This window comes from Prunus persica, chromosome G7, assembly GCF_000346465.2.
Source record: "Prunus persica cultivar Lovell chromosome G7, Prunus_persica_NCBIv2, whole genome shotgun sequence".
NCBI classification, from domain to species: domain Eukaryota; kingdom Viridiplantae; phylum Streptophyta; class Magnoliopsida; order Rosales; family Rosaceae; genus Prunus; species Prunus persica.
The window spans coordinates 21,129,208-21,142,748 of NC_034015.1; the positions used below are offsets into that span (position 1 = coordinate 21,129,208).

Here is a 13,541-nt window from a genome sequence, read left to right on the forward strand (position 1 = left end):
CCTTTTTTCTTTATCAAAAAAGCAATGAGAAAAAGAAAAGGGGCAAGGAACCAAATCTCACATAAACAGGGTGGTTTTATTCCTTATTCATTGCAATTACAAATTAATGAAATGAATAGTTGACGAAAACCTTTATAATCGCTGTTACATGTGCTATGTATGCTACAAAGACTATGCCTCTGAATTCTGCTTTTCTGGGACTGTTTCAAAATTGGTAGAGATCAGTGAAAAGCACCTTCAACATCTCTTAACAACAGCCGTTGCAAAGCAAGGATGGTGGTTGAACTCGAAAGAAACCTTCAGTGAGGGGTCAAGGGCTCCTGCTCGGGAAATCACGTTTAAGGCAATGCTATTGTGCTCGGCTACTTGCTCTAGCCTTCTTAGTTCGGCCAATTTTTCTGGGTCACTGGAAAAACTACTTTTAACCTCCTTTGTGATCCTCTGGGCATCCTTGAAGTAATCATACATAACTAGGTTCTGCGCAAAGGAACAGATAACAGTAAGCCTACCAGAGTGTGCTAAACACCCAGTGTGTGCTAACAGAAAATTCACTCACAGATAAACGAGCATGGGTTGTCGATTCCATAAACAGAGGGAATGAGACATGATCAGGAATGCAAGCTTTTTGTAGGAGTTCAAAGTGCTGAATAAATCTCTGCAGGAATTTAAAAAAGAAAAAGAAAAAGAGTTAAACCTGGTGAGAACGCAAAGGGGAGATGTCATCCAAAACATAAATCGTCAACAACTTTTGTAAACTCTTGAATTCATAAAGCAGAAACAGTGTCTCCTAAAATAGCTCCCAAAATGCATTTCAGGCAAGACAAGGAGACCTCTTTTTGCATGTCATGCTTATATGAGAGGATAAAACTGAAATTTACCATCAGTTAACTCAAAGGTTAAGAAAAATATATAAATAAATAAATATAGTAGGAATAATAATGCTATACCTCATGCTCAGTATTAAAAGGGCTTGGATTTTGTGCCATCATGCAGTCATTCCTCAAAGCAGCAAGCATCTGAAAAGATGGGATTCATTAACTGCGGATTTGAGGTGAGAATGTTGAAGCAAAATTTTATGCTACGAATGGACAGAATCTGTCCTGACATTCACAGTATAAAAATATCCTGGTTGATTTGAAACAAGAAGACTTGGATGCCTACAAATACGGTCCAACATAAAATTTCTTAGCACCAGCAGAGGCGCAAAGGGACCTATCTCTGCAGTCATCTCAAATGGAAGTGGTCATTCTTCACCTCATAATTCAGAAACTAAAGCAAAATTACCATTGTAAGCCCTTCAGCAAGGCATATTTGGCACTGAAGAAACAAGACTGAAGGCGGAATCTGGTAATCTCGTGCCACATCTTTAACAGAATCCCTTTTCTTCTTTCCCCTCCGTTTACCTGATCAACAGAAACATAGAGGCATCAAATGGTGCCATACGCTCAGTAAAATAATTTTGGACAGCCATAGTGCATGTAAATGTATAAGAAAATTCAGACAATTGACTAATCCGAAAGCCTCCTTACGAATAGCTGCCTCGCAATTGAAATAAGTTACAGAATATTAGCATATTTACCACTGCCATTGCTCACCACCGTCTTGAGATTTGTTTTCTCTGCAAGCTTGATTAGGACAACATAGATATACCAATATACCATGCAGTATTCACTCTCCGAATAGAGCTCCAATTCGAAGCCTAAAATGAGAAATCGAAAAGCTATCCAATATGTTTGCTCCTCCACCCAAACAAGGATGTGTTGGAATAGCTTCATGCCAACATTCTGTAAAATTCCAAAGTAAACTCCGATAAGCATAAATTTTACTGGTGTTTGCGTTAAGGTTTCGCTATGTTTAGCAAAAGAAAAATGAAGGAAATTTTAACCATAAAAAAGATGTGATCATTGCTGAATACAGATAGAGATAATTTAATCAGCACTGGCATGGCCTTTTGTCAAGTGAATGATGATATCATCAGCCGCTTGCATTTCAAAAAAAAAAAAAGGAAATTAAGACACTGAGATGCCCCCTTCAACTGAGTAATCTAATACAGATTTTACCTAATTGCCAACACTGGATTCACTAAAGCCTAGTAGGCAATAAAGTACATTCACAGAAACTATCAAGTTGCTTGATAGGTCTCTTATGATCAAACACTCTAGTCATTTGTTCAGTGTTGTTCTAGAATTCGCATTCCTTGTTTAATCCAAGTCACATTGATGTGAAATGCTCAAACTTTATGTATGGCATATTTCCTTTAACAATTAACCAGATCAATGTTTCCCTAAAAATGTAGATATACAACTGGTCAAATTCCAAAGAAAAACAAAGGATAAACTTACTAAGTTTCCCTGATTCTTAAAGAACAAAAATATACGTACATAGAAACTGAATGCCTCCAAGTGCAATTGATGATTGATAAACCAAGTAAGCTAATGGGAATAATATTAAAGTAATCCTCTCAGAGAGCAACATACCTCATCGTTTGAAATGTTTGCTTTTTCTCCAAACTCCTTTCTAAAGGCCATCTCTAGCTATAAAATCAACATTTGAAAAACGTAAACACATTAGCCATGCCAAATTCCATCGCCAATCAAATTGGTCAATGTGTAGAGTGATAAACAGAATCACATTGGACAATGAGTAGCTATAAAATCAACATTTGAAAAACGTAAACACATTATCCATGCCAAATTCTATCACCAATCAAATTGGACAACGTGTAGAGTGATAAACAGAATCACAGTTTTCATCTTTTTTTTGTTTAAGTTTGAACTCATACTTCCCAAAATACAGACAAAAAAGTTAGAAAAAGAAAGGGAAAAGAAACATGCATTGGCACTTTCCTTATAAAGTAGTTTGGTATATAATCTTAACTAATAGTTGGGAGAAAACAGGGGTCTGATGGGTAATCTTGAAGATCTTGTTATGACAATAACTTAATTAAATATCTGCATTAAGAGAAAAGGCTCAGGTTTAGGATCACTCAGCCCTAAACCATCTACCTCATAGTAAGCCCAGAAAACATTAGACAATGATAGAGCAAGATATACGTGCTTCATAAGATGTTCTCTTCAGAAACATAATACCTTCTGAGGCCTCGAACAACTGAAAGAGTTTGAAAAGGAAGAAAACGTAATAAATGAGCTTTTAAGATAATGTGGCATACCTGTACGTAAACAACACGCCAATCTTGTAAAATCTTTCCAAGCTTACGCCTTTGCCATGCGCCATTTGTACATAAAATTTTTAGCAAATTGATTACTAACTGCATTACACAAAATATTACACATATTAGATGAAGCACCCAGTGCCAGTGAACCAGTCTCATTTGAGTTCTGCTATCTTCTGGCGCACACATGAATCCAAGATTCAGTGAAATTCAAAAAGGAAAAAAAATTGTCATGCAAGAGCTTTCATTGATCATATCCCTTGATCCCCGATCTAAGTACACAAATTGAATAGTTTCATAGAATATGGAACATACTTAGGAACTATCATCACCCAAAAGTAAAACTAAACAGACAAGTATAATAATTCCAAAGATAATAATTCACATCACCTGTCCCAATTGAACAATAGATTCCTTTTTCTGAATATCATGGTTCCGTGTGTTATCACGTAATGCTGCAGCTCTGGTAATTACAGCAAAGACAGGATCCCGGCCATAGAGTTTCCCGTCTTGAACCAGCAACCGCTATTCAAAAGTTTTCAGGTCAATAATTCATAAATATTTTGACATAACTGTAGCAGTAAGTATCTAATCCAAAGTTTGGACTCTGGAGAAAACAAATTAACAAAATCAAGAAATACTTCCAGCTCCAGCAGCGCATAGTGCGGGCATAAACTAGAAAATGAAACAATAGTAGGACCATAGGCCTAAGGTTATAAATGCATGCAAAGCTGTGTTACCCAGACACATTGTTTAACCTAAAGAACTAATTTCTCTCAGCAATTAGTTCAACATAGCAATAGCACAAAGAAGGATCTGCTGTAGGGTAATGTAGCTATGGACTATTAAATACTAAATACCATAAAGTCATCATACCAGCCACTGGAAGAACAATTGAAGTAGAAACAAACGAAACATTGGAAACCGACCTGAAGATGAGCCCTTGCTACTAAATCAGGCTGAGATTTTTGAAACTCAACCACAAAGTGCAAAACACTTTCTAAAGATGGGTCTAATGGGTAGGAACATATAACATCCAGATCTTGCAGAAGTTTCATAAAATATTCAACAGCCTGGTATAACAAAACAAAAAGAACGTTATAATAGTGGAAGTAAATTACCAGAACTGTAGTAATTATCTAATGCTCACCTTTTTCCAACTAAGAATTTTAATTGCACGTGGTGGAGTTGGGGCAGATAACCTACAGTTTAAACTAGCATCAAATCCAATTGGTTGACGGCCAGAAGCAGTAGTTTTGTCTTCTATACTGCCTTCATGAGTTACAAGAGTACTAGATCTGAGGAACTCAGATGAGTTAAGAATGCATTTCAATTCTGATATGCAGGAGGCTATATGTTTTCTTGCCAACTCCAAACCTCTCCCTTGAGGCCGCCTCATAGATGTAAGAACATGGTAAAAATGCTGAAAGAAGATGAACAAAAGATATCTTTTTTATTGAACTTTTAGAATATGGGGCAATTATTTTCAAATGCATGGATATGTGCTCACAGATGATGCAGATTCATATAAGATAAACAAACACAGGGTAAGACCTTACGAAAGCGTAAGCGGCATAACAAAGCTTTGCAGTAGCCTTCCTCAAATTCAACATTATTTTGTAGTGGCATCAAGTCTGCAGCAAAAAAGCTAGTATATGAACCAAGCATGATATTGTAAAATGTATAAACATACATGCAGTCTGAAAGGTGGCAAAAGCTATGTAGATACACAAAGTAAACCTACTCTGGGTATCAAAGGTATAAGGTAGGAAAGCCAATTACTAATTTAAACTAAAATTGATCTAACAAGGAATTAAAATGAAAGAAGAAAATGGATACACACTGCCTTTGTTTTCTTCACATATCTGTTTCACTTAATATTTTACATGAAGATTGATATTAATCCGAAAGTTAACAGATATACCTTCTAACACTCTGGTTTTCGATGATGGGGCTTTACAGGCACGTAATTGGCGGGAAATTGTTTCTTCAACAGCCTTTAGCATTGACAAACACTTTTCATCTCCATCCCCATTCAAAGGAAGACCATATGTCATTATAAAAAGGTCTTCTTCCTGCCAATGAGACAAATTTGATGAAATTTGCATATACAAGCATTTGTTCACTGCAAGATACTACTTAGAAACTAGGACTTATATGTCTATACATGCAGTTGACACAATCTTGCAAGTGGACAAAAATGCACTGTATTGTCATCCAGATGTGTGCTATAATTTACTCGGAGGATAACAATCATTTACGAGTATAACTCATTGATTTATTTTCTTAATTTCTCCTGCCTGACTCAATCCTGGGAGCAGTAAGAATTGATCATAAAGACTGAAACTAGGGAAAAGATAAATTACTACAAATTCATGGAAATACTGAAACAGCGTAGGCCGAAAGAGCTGTTGGAATACTTTACTTCATGAGTCCGTGCATCTGAGACAACTGAAATGACAGTCTTGCAGGTTGCTCGTATGACTCTGCAATAAGAATGCAGTAAGGGATGTGAAGATGTCCTATCAGGCCTGAGAAGATAGATGCAAGAGAAGACAGTTTGTGCCAATGAATGACCCTTGTGCCATGTTGCCTGCCATTCAAAAAGTTAGATATAAACATAAAGAAAGGAAAGACTGTAGTACAGAGACAAAAACTTATAAGATAGATCACTTCAACTGCAAATTTTAGTGTTAAAAACAAAAATCAGGAATATGTTTAAGCCGATAATGGGAAAAAAAAATTAAGATTGTAAGAGAAAAGATCTAATTAGAGCAATAAAGGGAGTTATCCAGCAGATACCTCACAGGCTAGAAGATGGTCCATGATATCAATAGTGCATTGTACATCAATTGTTTTGTCAAAGCTAATAGGAACTGGAGCAGCACCATTCTCAATTGCTTCATCAACAGAGTAATATTTACAAATCATACCAGAATCCATCTTTGGGTCCATTATCTAATAAGGAACACAAACATCAAGTGTTAAATACAGACCACACAAGTACTTGAAAAACAAAATTAGAAAAAATAGAACACAACCAATATAGCATAGGTTAGGTTGACAGAAAAATTGTGCAACTCTTTGATTATTAATGCTGTCGACGGTGAATCACCCTTGTCAAATGAATAACAAAGGTCGCATCCAACAAATAGGGATTTAGGCTGAGCATAACAGCACACGAATGAAGAAAAAAATACATTTTCCTGAGCAGATTTTTCTTTTCAACAAGTTATTGAATGATCATAAACCAAATGCTGTGTGAACTATTCAGTTTAAGACACAGCAATTTTGAATGTGCTAATAACAATTTTATAAAAAGGTGCAGACAACGTCTTACCTCTAAAGCAGACATCGCAGCAAAAAGATTGAAATTATCTCCATGAATGAGCATACCATCTTGAAGATCTGTGACCAAAGGTCATCAAAAGAAAAATAAATGAAGAATGAGAAGCCAAGAATAGGATAGAATGGCAATCACGTGCTAAACCCAAACAGCATTATAATACACACACAGCTTATATTGATTTTGATGTTATATTTACTGTATACTATGCAGAGTTTGCTAAACATATTTGATAGGTTTCATTTGTACCAATCTCAGCAATTATAAAATGAAGCAATAGGGAATTACAAAGTCCACAGTTCACTTCCAACAAAAACCAACAACTCAAGCCTTAGTCATCCAAACAACCTAGCAATACAGAACCATTCCAACAGTAAAATATTTCAACATTTGTCAGCAAACGAACAGAGCATCGTTCAACGTTTTCAACTAATGGAGAATAACCACTGCTTTTGATTAGCCAGAGGCACTTACAAGAAGAACGGATATGGTGTGTATGTTTTGTATAGATATAGAATATGTTATTAAACTACTAGGCTCGCTTCCTTAATCTGTTTATTTGTTTACACGGAATTCCGATGTCCAATAACATTTGTCATATGAAAACATAAAAAGCAATAGATTCTCATCCCCTTTCCCTGCTTTCATTTTCTTTCAGTTTCTCGGAAACCGAACAGAGTCGCTGAGAAGTTGAAATTGAAGCATAGGGCAACAAGGGGAAAACCACTGACCTTTGCAGGCGGCGTCGAGAAGGGGTGACACGTCAGCCCAGACAGTGTGATCGCCGGAAGGAATGGGAGTGCGTTCGGGTAAGGGGAGGTCCACTGTAGCTTCCTGTGCACTCGTCCCGGCCATCGTCGTAGATGCTTTTCGCTGCGGAAGCTTTGGAATATCAGTCTCCTGTATTGCTGCTTGCTGGGTAGCGTTGTGTGGGTGATCTTTTTAGCAAAGGTGGGTGCTTTGCTCGGTTGCTGCCCACTTGCCTGCCTTGACAAGTACAACAACAACGAACAGCGTGCGCGTCAATCAGTGTGGACTGGTGAGGGTGTTTAGGGCATCAAATGGGTCGGATCTGGTCTTGGTATGATTTCATTGGATTTCCTTTCAATTTTTATTTAAGCAATAAGAAAAATTAAAGGGAAATCCTCTTCTTCTTATTTTTTCATTTTCACATTAGGGTGAAATCCTTGTCCATTTTCAAGTATAGCAATAGTTTTTCAACTCAATCTTAAATTTCATTTTAATTCTTAAATTAAAAATAGTAGAAATACTTAACATTAAGCGCCACTTTGGTGTTTGTTATTAAGGATTTTGCTAAGGTCAGTCGCTCGCTATCCAGTGAATGACGATTTATGACTGTTATAATATTTTATCTTTAATAGTCAAAAATAGTCAATTATACATGGTAAATATCCATTTGTCATGTATTTTATCACGATTATTGTGTCATATATGTATGTGAGTATGTAACTACATTTTCAACAGTGTACCTTCATTTCAGACCCTAACTAACTAATAATTAATGGAAATTAAAAATTGAAAATACTCTCCAATATAATTGCATTCTTCTTCTTCTTTTTTTTCCTTTTGGTTCAATTCAATGTGTATGTGACAGGCGCCCACTCATTTCAAGTTCATAATAGGTAATTGAAGAAACACACCTAAAAAAGAATCATATGTAAACCCTACTGCTATGGGAAGAATATATAGTACACCAGTGTCTGGTCCGATGTGATCCAAGCAACGGACATGAGAAATCAAGATGGCAGCAAAACATCAAGCCTTCTCAGCCAAACCGAGTGAAGCAACATGTGGATCATATCATAAGGTTGAGCTGGTCGATGAATCATGAAATGCCTGTGCACCTCTGTCACCCTTTTTTGCAGTTTCAAATACCTTTTGGGGGAAATTCCTTTCAAAATTGTCTTGATTTCTGGTATTTTTTCTGATGGAATGTACACGGAAAATTTGGTCCAATCAAGAACATCACTAAAGGGCAATGCATAGTAGTCAGAAATGAGGACAGGGACACACCCCACAGAAATTGCTGTGACCACCCTTGGACTTGCCACTTCATACCCACTTGGGCACAAGCAAAACTTGCTCTTCCCCATTAACTTGAAGTAATTTTTCTTCTTGTCAAGGTACTCATGCACTTGCACTTCTTTGTCTTTGTCTTTCCAATGCTCGAGCAAGATATGCCTTATGTTACCGTGAGCACCGCCAGCGAAGAAGGCGAGAATGGAACGCTTATCAGGGCTTGCACGCTGTGGGGTTGGACCAAGTTTTCCATAGGGTATGTTGATTTCTGGAATTGAGACATCTCTTTGGGGCTTAAACCCTTCCGAGGTATTGGCATTGCATAAAACTCTTATGAACTTGTCGTAGAGCTTAGGGTTCGCTTCTGAAATGTCCGGTGCCTGAAATTTTAAACTAACCACTAGTCATGATGAGTGATCAATTGTAGTATTTAGATAGTGATTTGCATAATAGAAGACAAAACAAAACCTTGTTGCATTATAATCACCTTGTTGATTATCTCTCGTACGAGCAACGTGTAAAGATGTTGCGAATAGTTTTATTTAAAAGCTTGGAAACTAAACATATAAAAGGAGGCATACCCAATCATGGCAAGAAACTAAGAAATGGTCAGCACCTTGGCTTCTATTCCAGTAAGGGTATCTTTCAGATATAATGCCAATATAATCCAAAACCACCCTTTGTAGCTGATCACGGGAGTAAGTGACAAGAGGATTGTAAAGAGTGTTGACAATGTTGACCACACTGATAGGGATGAGGAACAGGTTGGCCTCATCAGGATGACGAGCCATGAAGCGGCTCTTGCCGCTCTCCATCTCGTCGATGAACTGCCCTTCGATGCCGTAGATGTTGTTCAACGGCCCGTCGTGGACCAAGGGAGGCTCTCCTTCCCTGTAAATCCACACCTTCAATCTTTCCTCCATCTCTACGTGGCTCCTGATCCATCATCATACATAACCAAAATTTATTTATTTATTTTGGTAAGTAACATATTTGTGCTTGCTAACCCAAATTCAAGCATGTCACATATACATAAGAAAATGGATTAATAAAGGTGCACAAATTTTAGTGCTACAAAATTCAAAACCTGCATGGTATGAAATCAAGGCAATGGATCGACAAAATAGGCTTAGTAATTTGAATCCAATTAATTAATGATATGAATTGAGTAGAGAAATCAACATGGATGAAATTAGCGGCAGCCAAATTAAGGTTAAACCCTTGGCATTCTCTCACGGTTAAAATTTCTCGATATATAAACTCTACTCTCTAGCAATTACTATACTTAAATAATGCTGAATCATTAAGGACAACAGAAATGGTAAATTGGAACAAAAATTGGTAAACGCTGATTTTAGAAGATTTTCATTCCATATATACATTAACCATAAATCAAGAATTTTATTTGAAAAATTATGGAAAGTTTTAAGGTGCAAATTTTTTTCGTGACAACTCACATTATGGAGTCCATTCCGATCAAATGTTGTAGCACTCTATTTGCTTTTGCTCTGATACCACTTGAATGTTGTGTTAAGGTGACACACTACACCCTTATAGTGTAGTGATATTTTTCGATTATATTGTCATTTCTAATCACCATGTTATAGGTTAGCATTTTTGTATTCATAATAAATCAATTAACATTAAATGTCCCAGATTTTGTTTAATATAGACACTAAATTTCCCATTACCCTCTCAGTCGGGAAAGTCATCAAAAGTCAAAACCCGGAAGAAAAAAATAATTGAGTTCAAAAGAAAAACCTCTGTTTAGACAAGAAAGAAACTGACAGAAATGAAGGAAAACATATATGTGAAACTTAACTGATGAAAAGAATGTGCATTTCTGTAGATGGATCCTGTTGGAATGAACCCTTCATCATCATTTCCCTTGGAATGATTCTTTGCCTGAACTGCTTTACGAATCGCATCTCGTGCTCTAGCCAAATCTGCTTCAATTCTCTCCAAATTACTCATTTTCTACTCAGACATGAAACAAAATAATAAAATCGATCACATATACATAGTCAAAATAAAAAATACATGTATTCATGGCATAAACAAATATGTATACACTCACTTTTTTAGGCTTTTCTTCCCCTTCAATGAAACTACTTGTGTCATTCTCCGTCAATGAATATGACGGCGATAACAACGTTGGTGACGGTGATGGTGATAGTGATGGTGGTGGTGATGATGACGATGAAATGGGTGGCGGGGTGTCATGGATGGTTTTTATGTGGGAAATAGGAGTAGGATATGAGAAAATAATATTGGTAATGCTGGTTTGGTTTAATGGAGATAAATAAAAGAGAAAAAAACAAAAGAGAAACAGAGCGGGTAGAGTTGCAGTCACAGTTTGCCAAGCAGAGCCAAATTCTGCCATGGCTTTTGCTTTCTTTCTCACTTGTTTGAAGGAGGAGGAGGGAGGAGAAGGAGCATTGTATTTGGTATATGGGGGGGTGATAAATATGAAATCAAAGCATACGTAAACCTCTAAAGTCACAATTTGGTGAGTATTTGTCGTCACAAACCAATGTACATGTAATGTATGTGAGGGACCCTCCTACCTAGGGGCTACGGTTATGGTATGCAAAATTTGGTACGTCGAGGCTGGTGATATATGGTAATATTTTAATTCAAATCTTGGCAAATCAATGGAAGAAGAAGGAGAATCTGGATATTTAATACATTGAAATATTGGTTTTAAGGAGAAAGAAGGAGGATAAGAGTGTTTTCTCTTTTCGCACATGGAAAGAAGTGGAGATATTATATATGGAAAAAAGGAATAAGTGGCCAACTCATCACTCATGAGTCCTGCCTTCACAAGAAACAGATTGGTTTAATATGTATGTAACCTATGCAATTATTTTGTGTAAGTTATTTGCCTTTCCTTATTTTTATATAGACTGCATTAATTCATCATCAGTGTGTGTGTAACTGCATCAACTTTAAGTGGTTGTTGTATGAGGCAGCTTATGGAGTTGGAGAGGGGACAACAACAGGATCCAAAATAAGACTTAATTATAGAGTTGCAAGTCATCCTATTGGCCACATTTTACATCACACAAAAAAGAGAAAGAGAGGGGAAAATTCACACACACGGGTACGATGGGAACTTGATTATGTTTCGAGTTTATAGTCAAGTCGTCTCAACCACACTGAATGAAGCACCATATGAATTACGTCAAATGGCTTAGACGGCCTGTTTAGCACAAAATGCCGATGAACTCTTGACACCCTCTTTTGCATTTTCAGATATTTTTCATATGGAATTGATTGTAGGATGGTCTTAATTTCTGGTATCCTAGCGACAGGAATCTGTACTGAAAATTGGCTCCAATTGAGGACATCGCTGAAGGGTAATGTATAATTGTCGGAAATTAAAACCGGCACGCACCCTGCATAAAATGCCTCCACCACTCTCGGGCTTGCCACTTCAAATCCACTTGGACATAAACAATACTTGCTCTGACCCATTAATTTGGTGTAGTTTAGGCCCTTGGGAAGCTTCTCATGGACTTGAACTTCATCGTCTTTGCCCTTCCAATAATCGAGCAGCATGGGTCGAATGGGTCCGTGAACCCGACCCGCAAAGAATGCTAGAATTGGGCGGTTGTTTGGAGCCTGACCCAAAGAGGGTGGGCCAAGCCTTCCATAGGGCAAGTAAATTTCAGGAAGCGAGACGTCTCTTTTGGGTTGAAATCCTTCGGAGGTGTTGGCATTGCAAAGCACTCTAATAAAATTCGTGAAAAGCTCAGGCTTCCCAACTGAAACCTCCGGTGCCTGAATTATGAAATATTATACTTGTTTTAGAAGTATGAAATTTTGAATATTCATGTCAAACAAGTACGTTCCCTTAGCACTTAATTTGGTATTTGTTATCTTTTCCAAAAGAAAAACGAAAAAAAGAAAAAAAGAAAAAGACAATTGATGGGAACTATAATACATACCCAATCGTGACATGAAGCCATGAAATGGTCAGCACCATTGCTTCTGTTCCAGTAGGGATATTTATTTGCCACCACCCCAATGTAGTCCATCACAACCCGTTGCAGGCGATCGCGATAGTAGTCTTGTTTTCGGGTGATAGGCATGTAAACATAGTGAACAATATTGGCCACACTGACTGGCAGGAAGAATGTGTGTGCCTCATCAGGATGTGTAGCCCTAAAGGGGCTCTCCTCCCTCTCTATTTCATCAATGAATTGTCCTTCAATGCCATATATGTTGTTGACTGGACCAAAATGCACCAGCGGTTGCTCTCCTTCCTTGTAGCTCCACACCTTGAACCTCTTCACCATCTCTATGTGGCTCCTGCAGCAAGCACATCACAATTATTTAAGCCCTTAATTTTATAAGAAAACTAGCCTACGTACTTAATTATATAGAAGCTTAAAACTCAACTGGTGAAAAGCATATGGGTTTTTGTAAATGGTTCCTCTTGGGACAAAAGTCTCTGTTTTTTCCGATGTGTACTTTTTAAACCGAATTGCTTCAAGGATCGCTGCTCGTGCTTTGGCCAAATCTTCTTCAATTTTCTCCAAACTAGTCCTACCCTGGTAACGAGATTAAATACACTAAAAGCTAGTATTAGTCAACTTCATTAATTTACCAAAAGCTTCTACGTACATATGAAGAAACTAACTAGCTCTAGTATTGCTTACTTTGGTAGCACTAGCCTTGTGTCTCCTTTGATACATGGAGTTTGTGAGAATTAATTCATCCAGAGAAACGTGGGGCGGGGTTGTGTGGTTGGTCTTTGTTAGATTGAAAGGTGTAGTGGTATTGAAAGAGGAAACAAAAGGAATATTGAGATGGTTTTCAGTAAACAGTAAGGGTGAAAAGGTTAGAAGGAAGAAGAGAAGAAAAAACAAAGTAATTAGCCAAAAAAGTGTGGAGCAGCGGAATAAAGCTGAAGTCATGGCTTCACTTCTGGTCTTTAATTCACCATTTCCTTAAGATAAGAGGTGAGGGTAAGTCTGT

The 13,541-nt window shown here is 37.3% G+C and overlaps 3 protein-coding genes across 3 annotated transcripts; all 3 read right to left on the bottom strand.

Annotated features, from left to right (window-relative positions):
- Positions 30 to 7,618, bottom strand: LOC18769017 (N-alpha-acetyltransferase 35, NatC auxiliary subunit). The gene is made up of 16 exons (XM_007204149.2): positions 7,250 to 7,618; positions 6,513 to 6,580; positions 5,975 to 6,130; positions 5,598 to 5,765; positions 5,097 to 5,247; positions 4,727 to 4,806; positions 4,323 to 4,595; positions 4,102 to 4,245; positions 3,563 to 3,697; positions 3,170 to 3,268; positions 2,478 to 2,534; positions 1,580 to 1,784; positions 1,285 to 1,403; positions 948 to 1,016; positions 557 to 655; positions 30 to 477 (listed from the first exon to the last, which is right to left on the bottom strand). Exons 1-16 carry the CDS (start codon positions 7,371 to 7,373, stop codon positions 238 to 240), a joined length of 2,187 nt encoding a protein of 728 aa, XP_007204211.2. The 5' UTR covers positions 7,374 to 7,618; the 3' UTR covers positions 30 to 237.
- On the bottom strand, positions 7,951 to 9,495 carry LOC18771235 (probable glycosyltransferase At5g20260). Its single transcript, XM_020569116.1, has 2 exons — positions 9,140 to 9,495; positions 7,951 to 8,938 (listed from the first exon to the last, which is right to left on the bottom strand). The coding sequence occupies exons 1-2, from the start codon at positions 9,479 to 9,481 to the stop codon at positions 8,276 to 8,278; spliced, it is 1,005 nt and encodes a 334-aa protein (XP_020424705.1). The 5' UTR covers positions 9,482 to 9,495; the 3' UTR covers positions 7,951 to 8,275.
- Positions 11,647 to 13,524, bottom strand: LOC18769502 (probable glycosyltransferase At3g42180). Its single transcript, XM_007204824.2, has 4 exons — positions 13,223 to 13,524; positions 12,963 to 13,114; positions 12,509 to 12,872; positions 11,647 to 12,341 (listed from the first exon to the last, which is right to left on the bottom strand). Exons 1-4 carry the CDS (start codon positions 13,478 to 13,480, stop codon positions 11,679 to 11,681), a joined length of 1,437 nt encoding a protein of 478 aa, XP_007204886.2. The 5' UTR covers positions 13,481 to 13,524; the 3' UTR covers positions 11,647 to 11,678.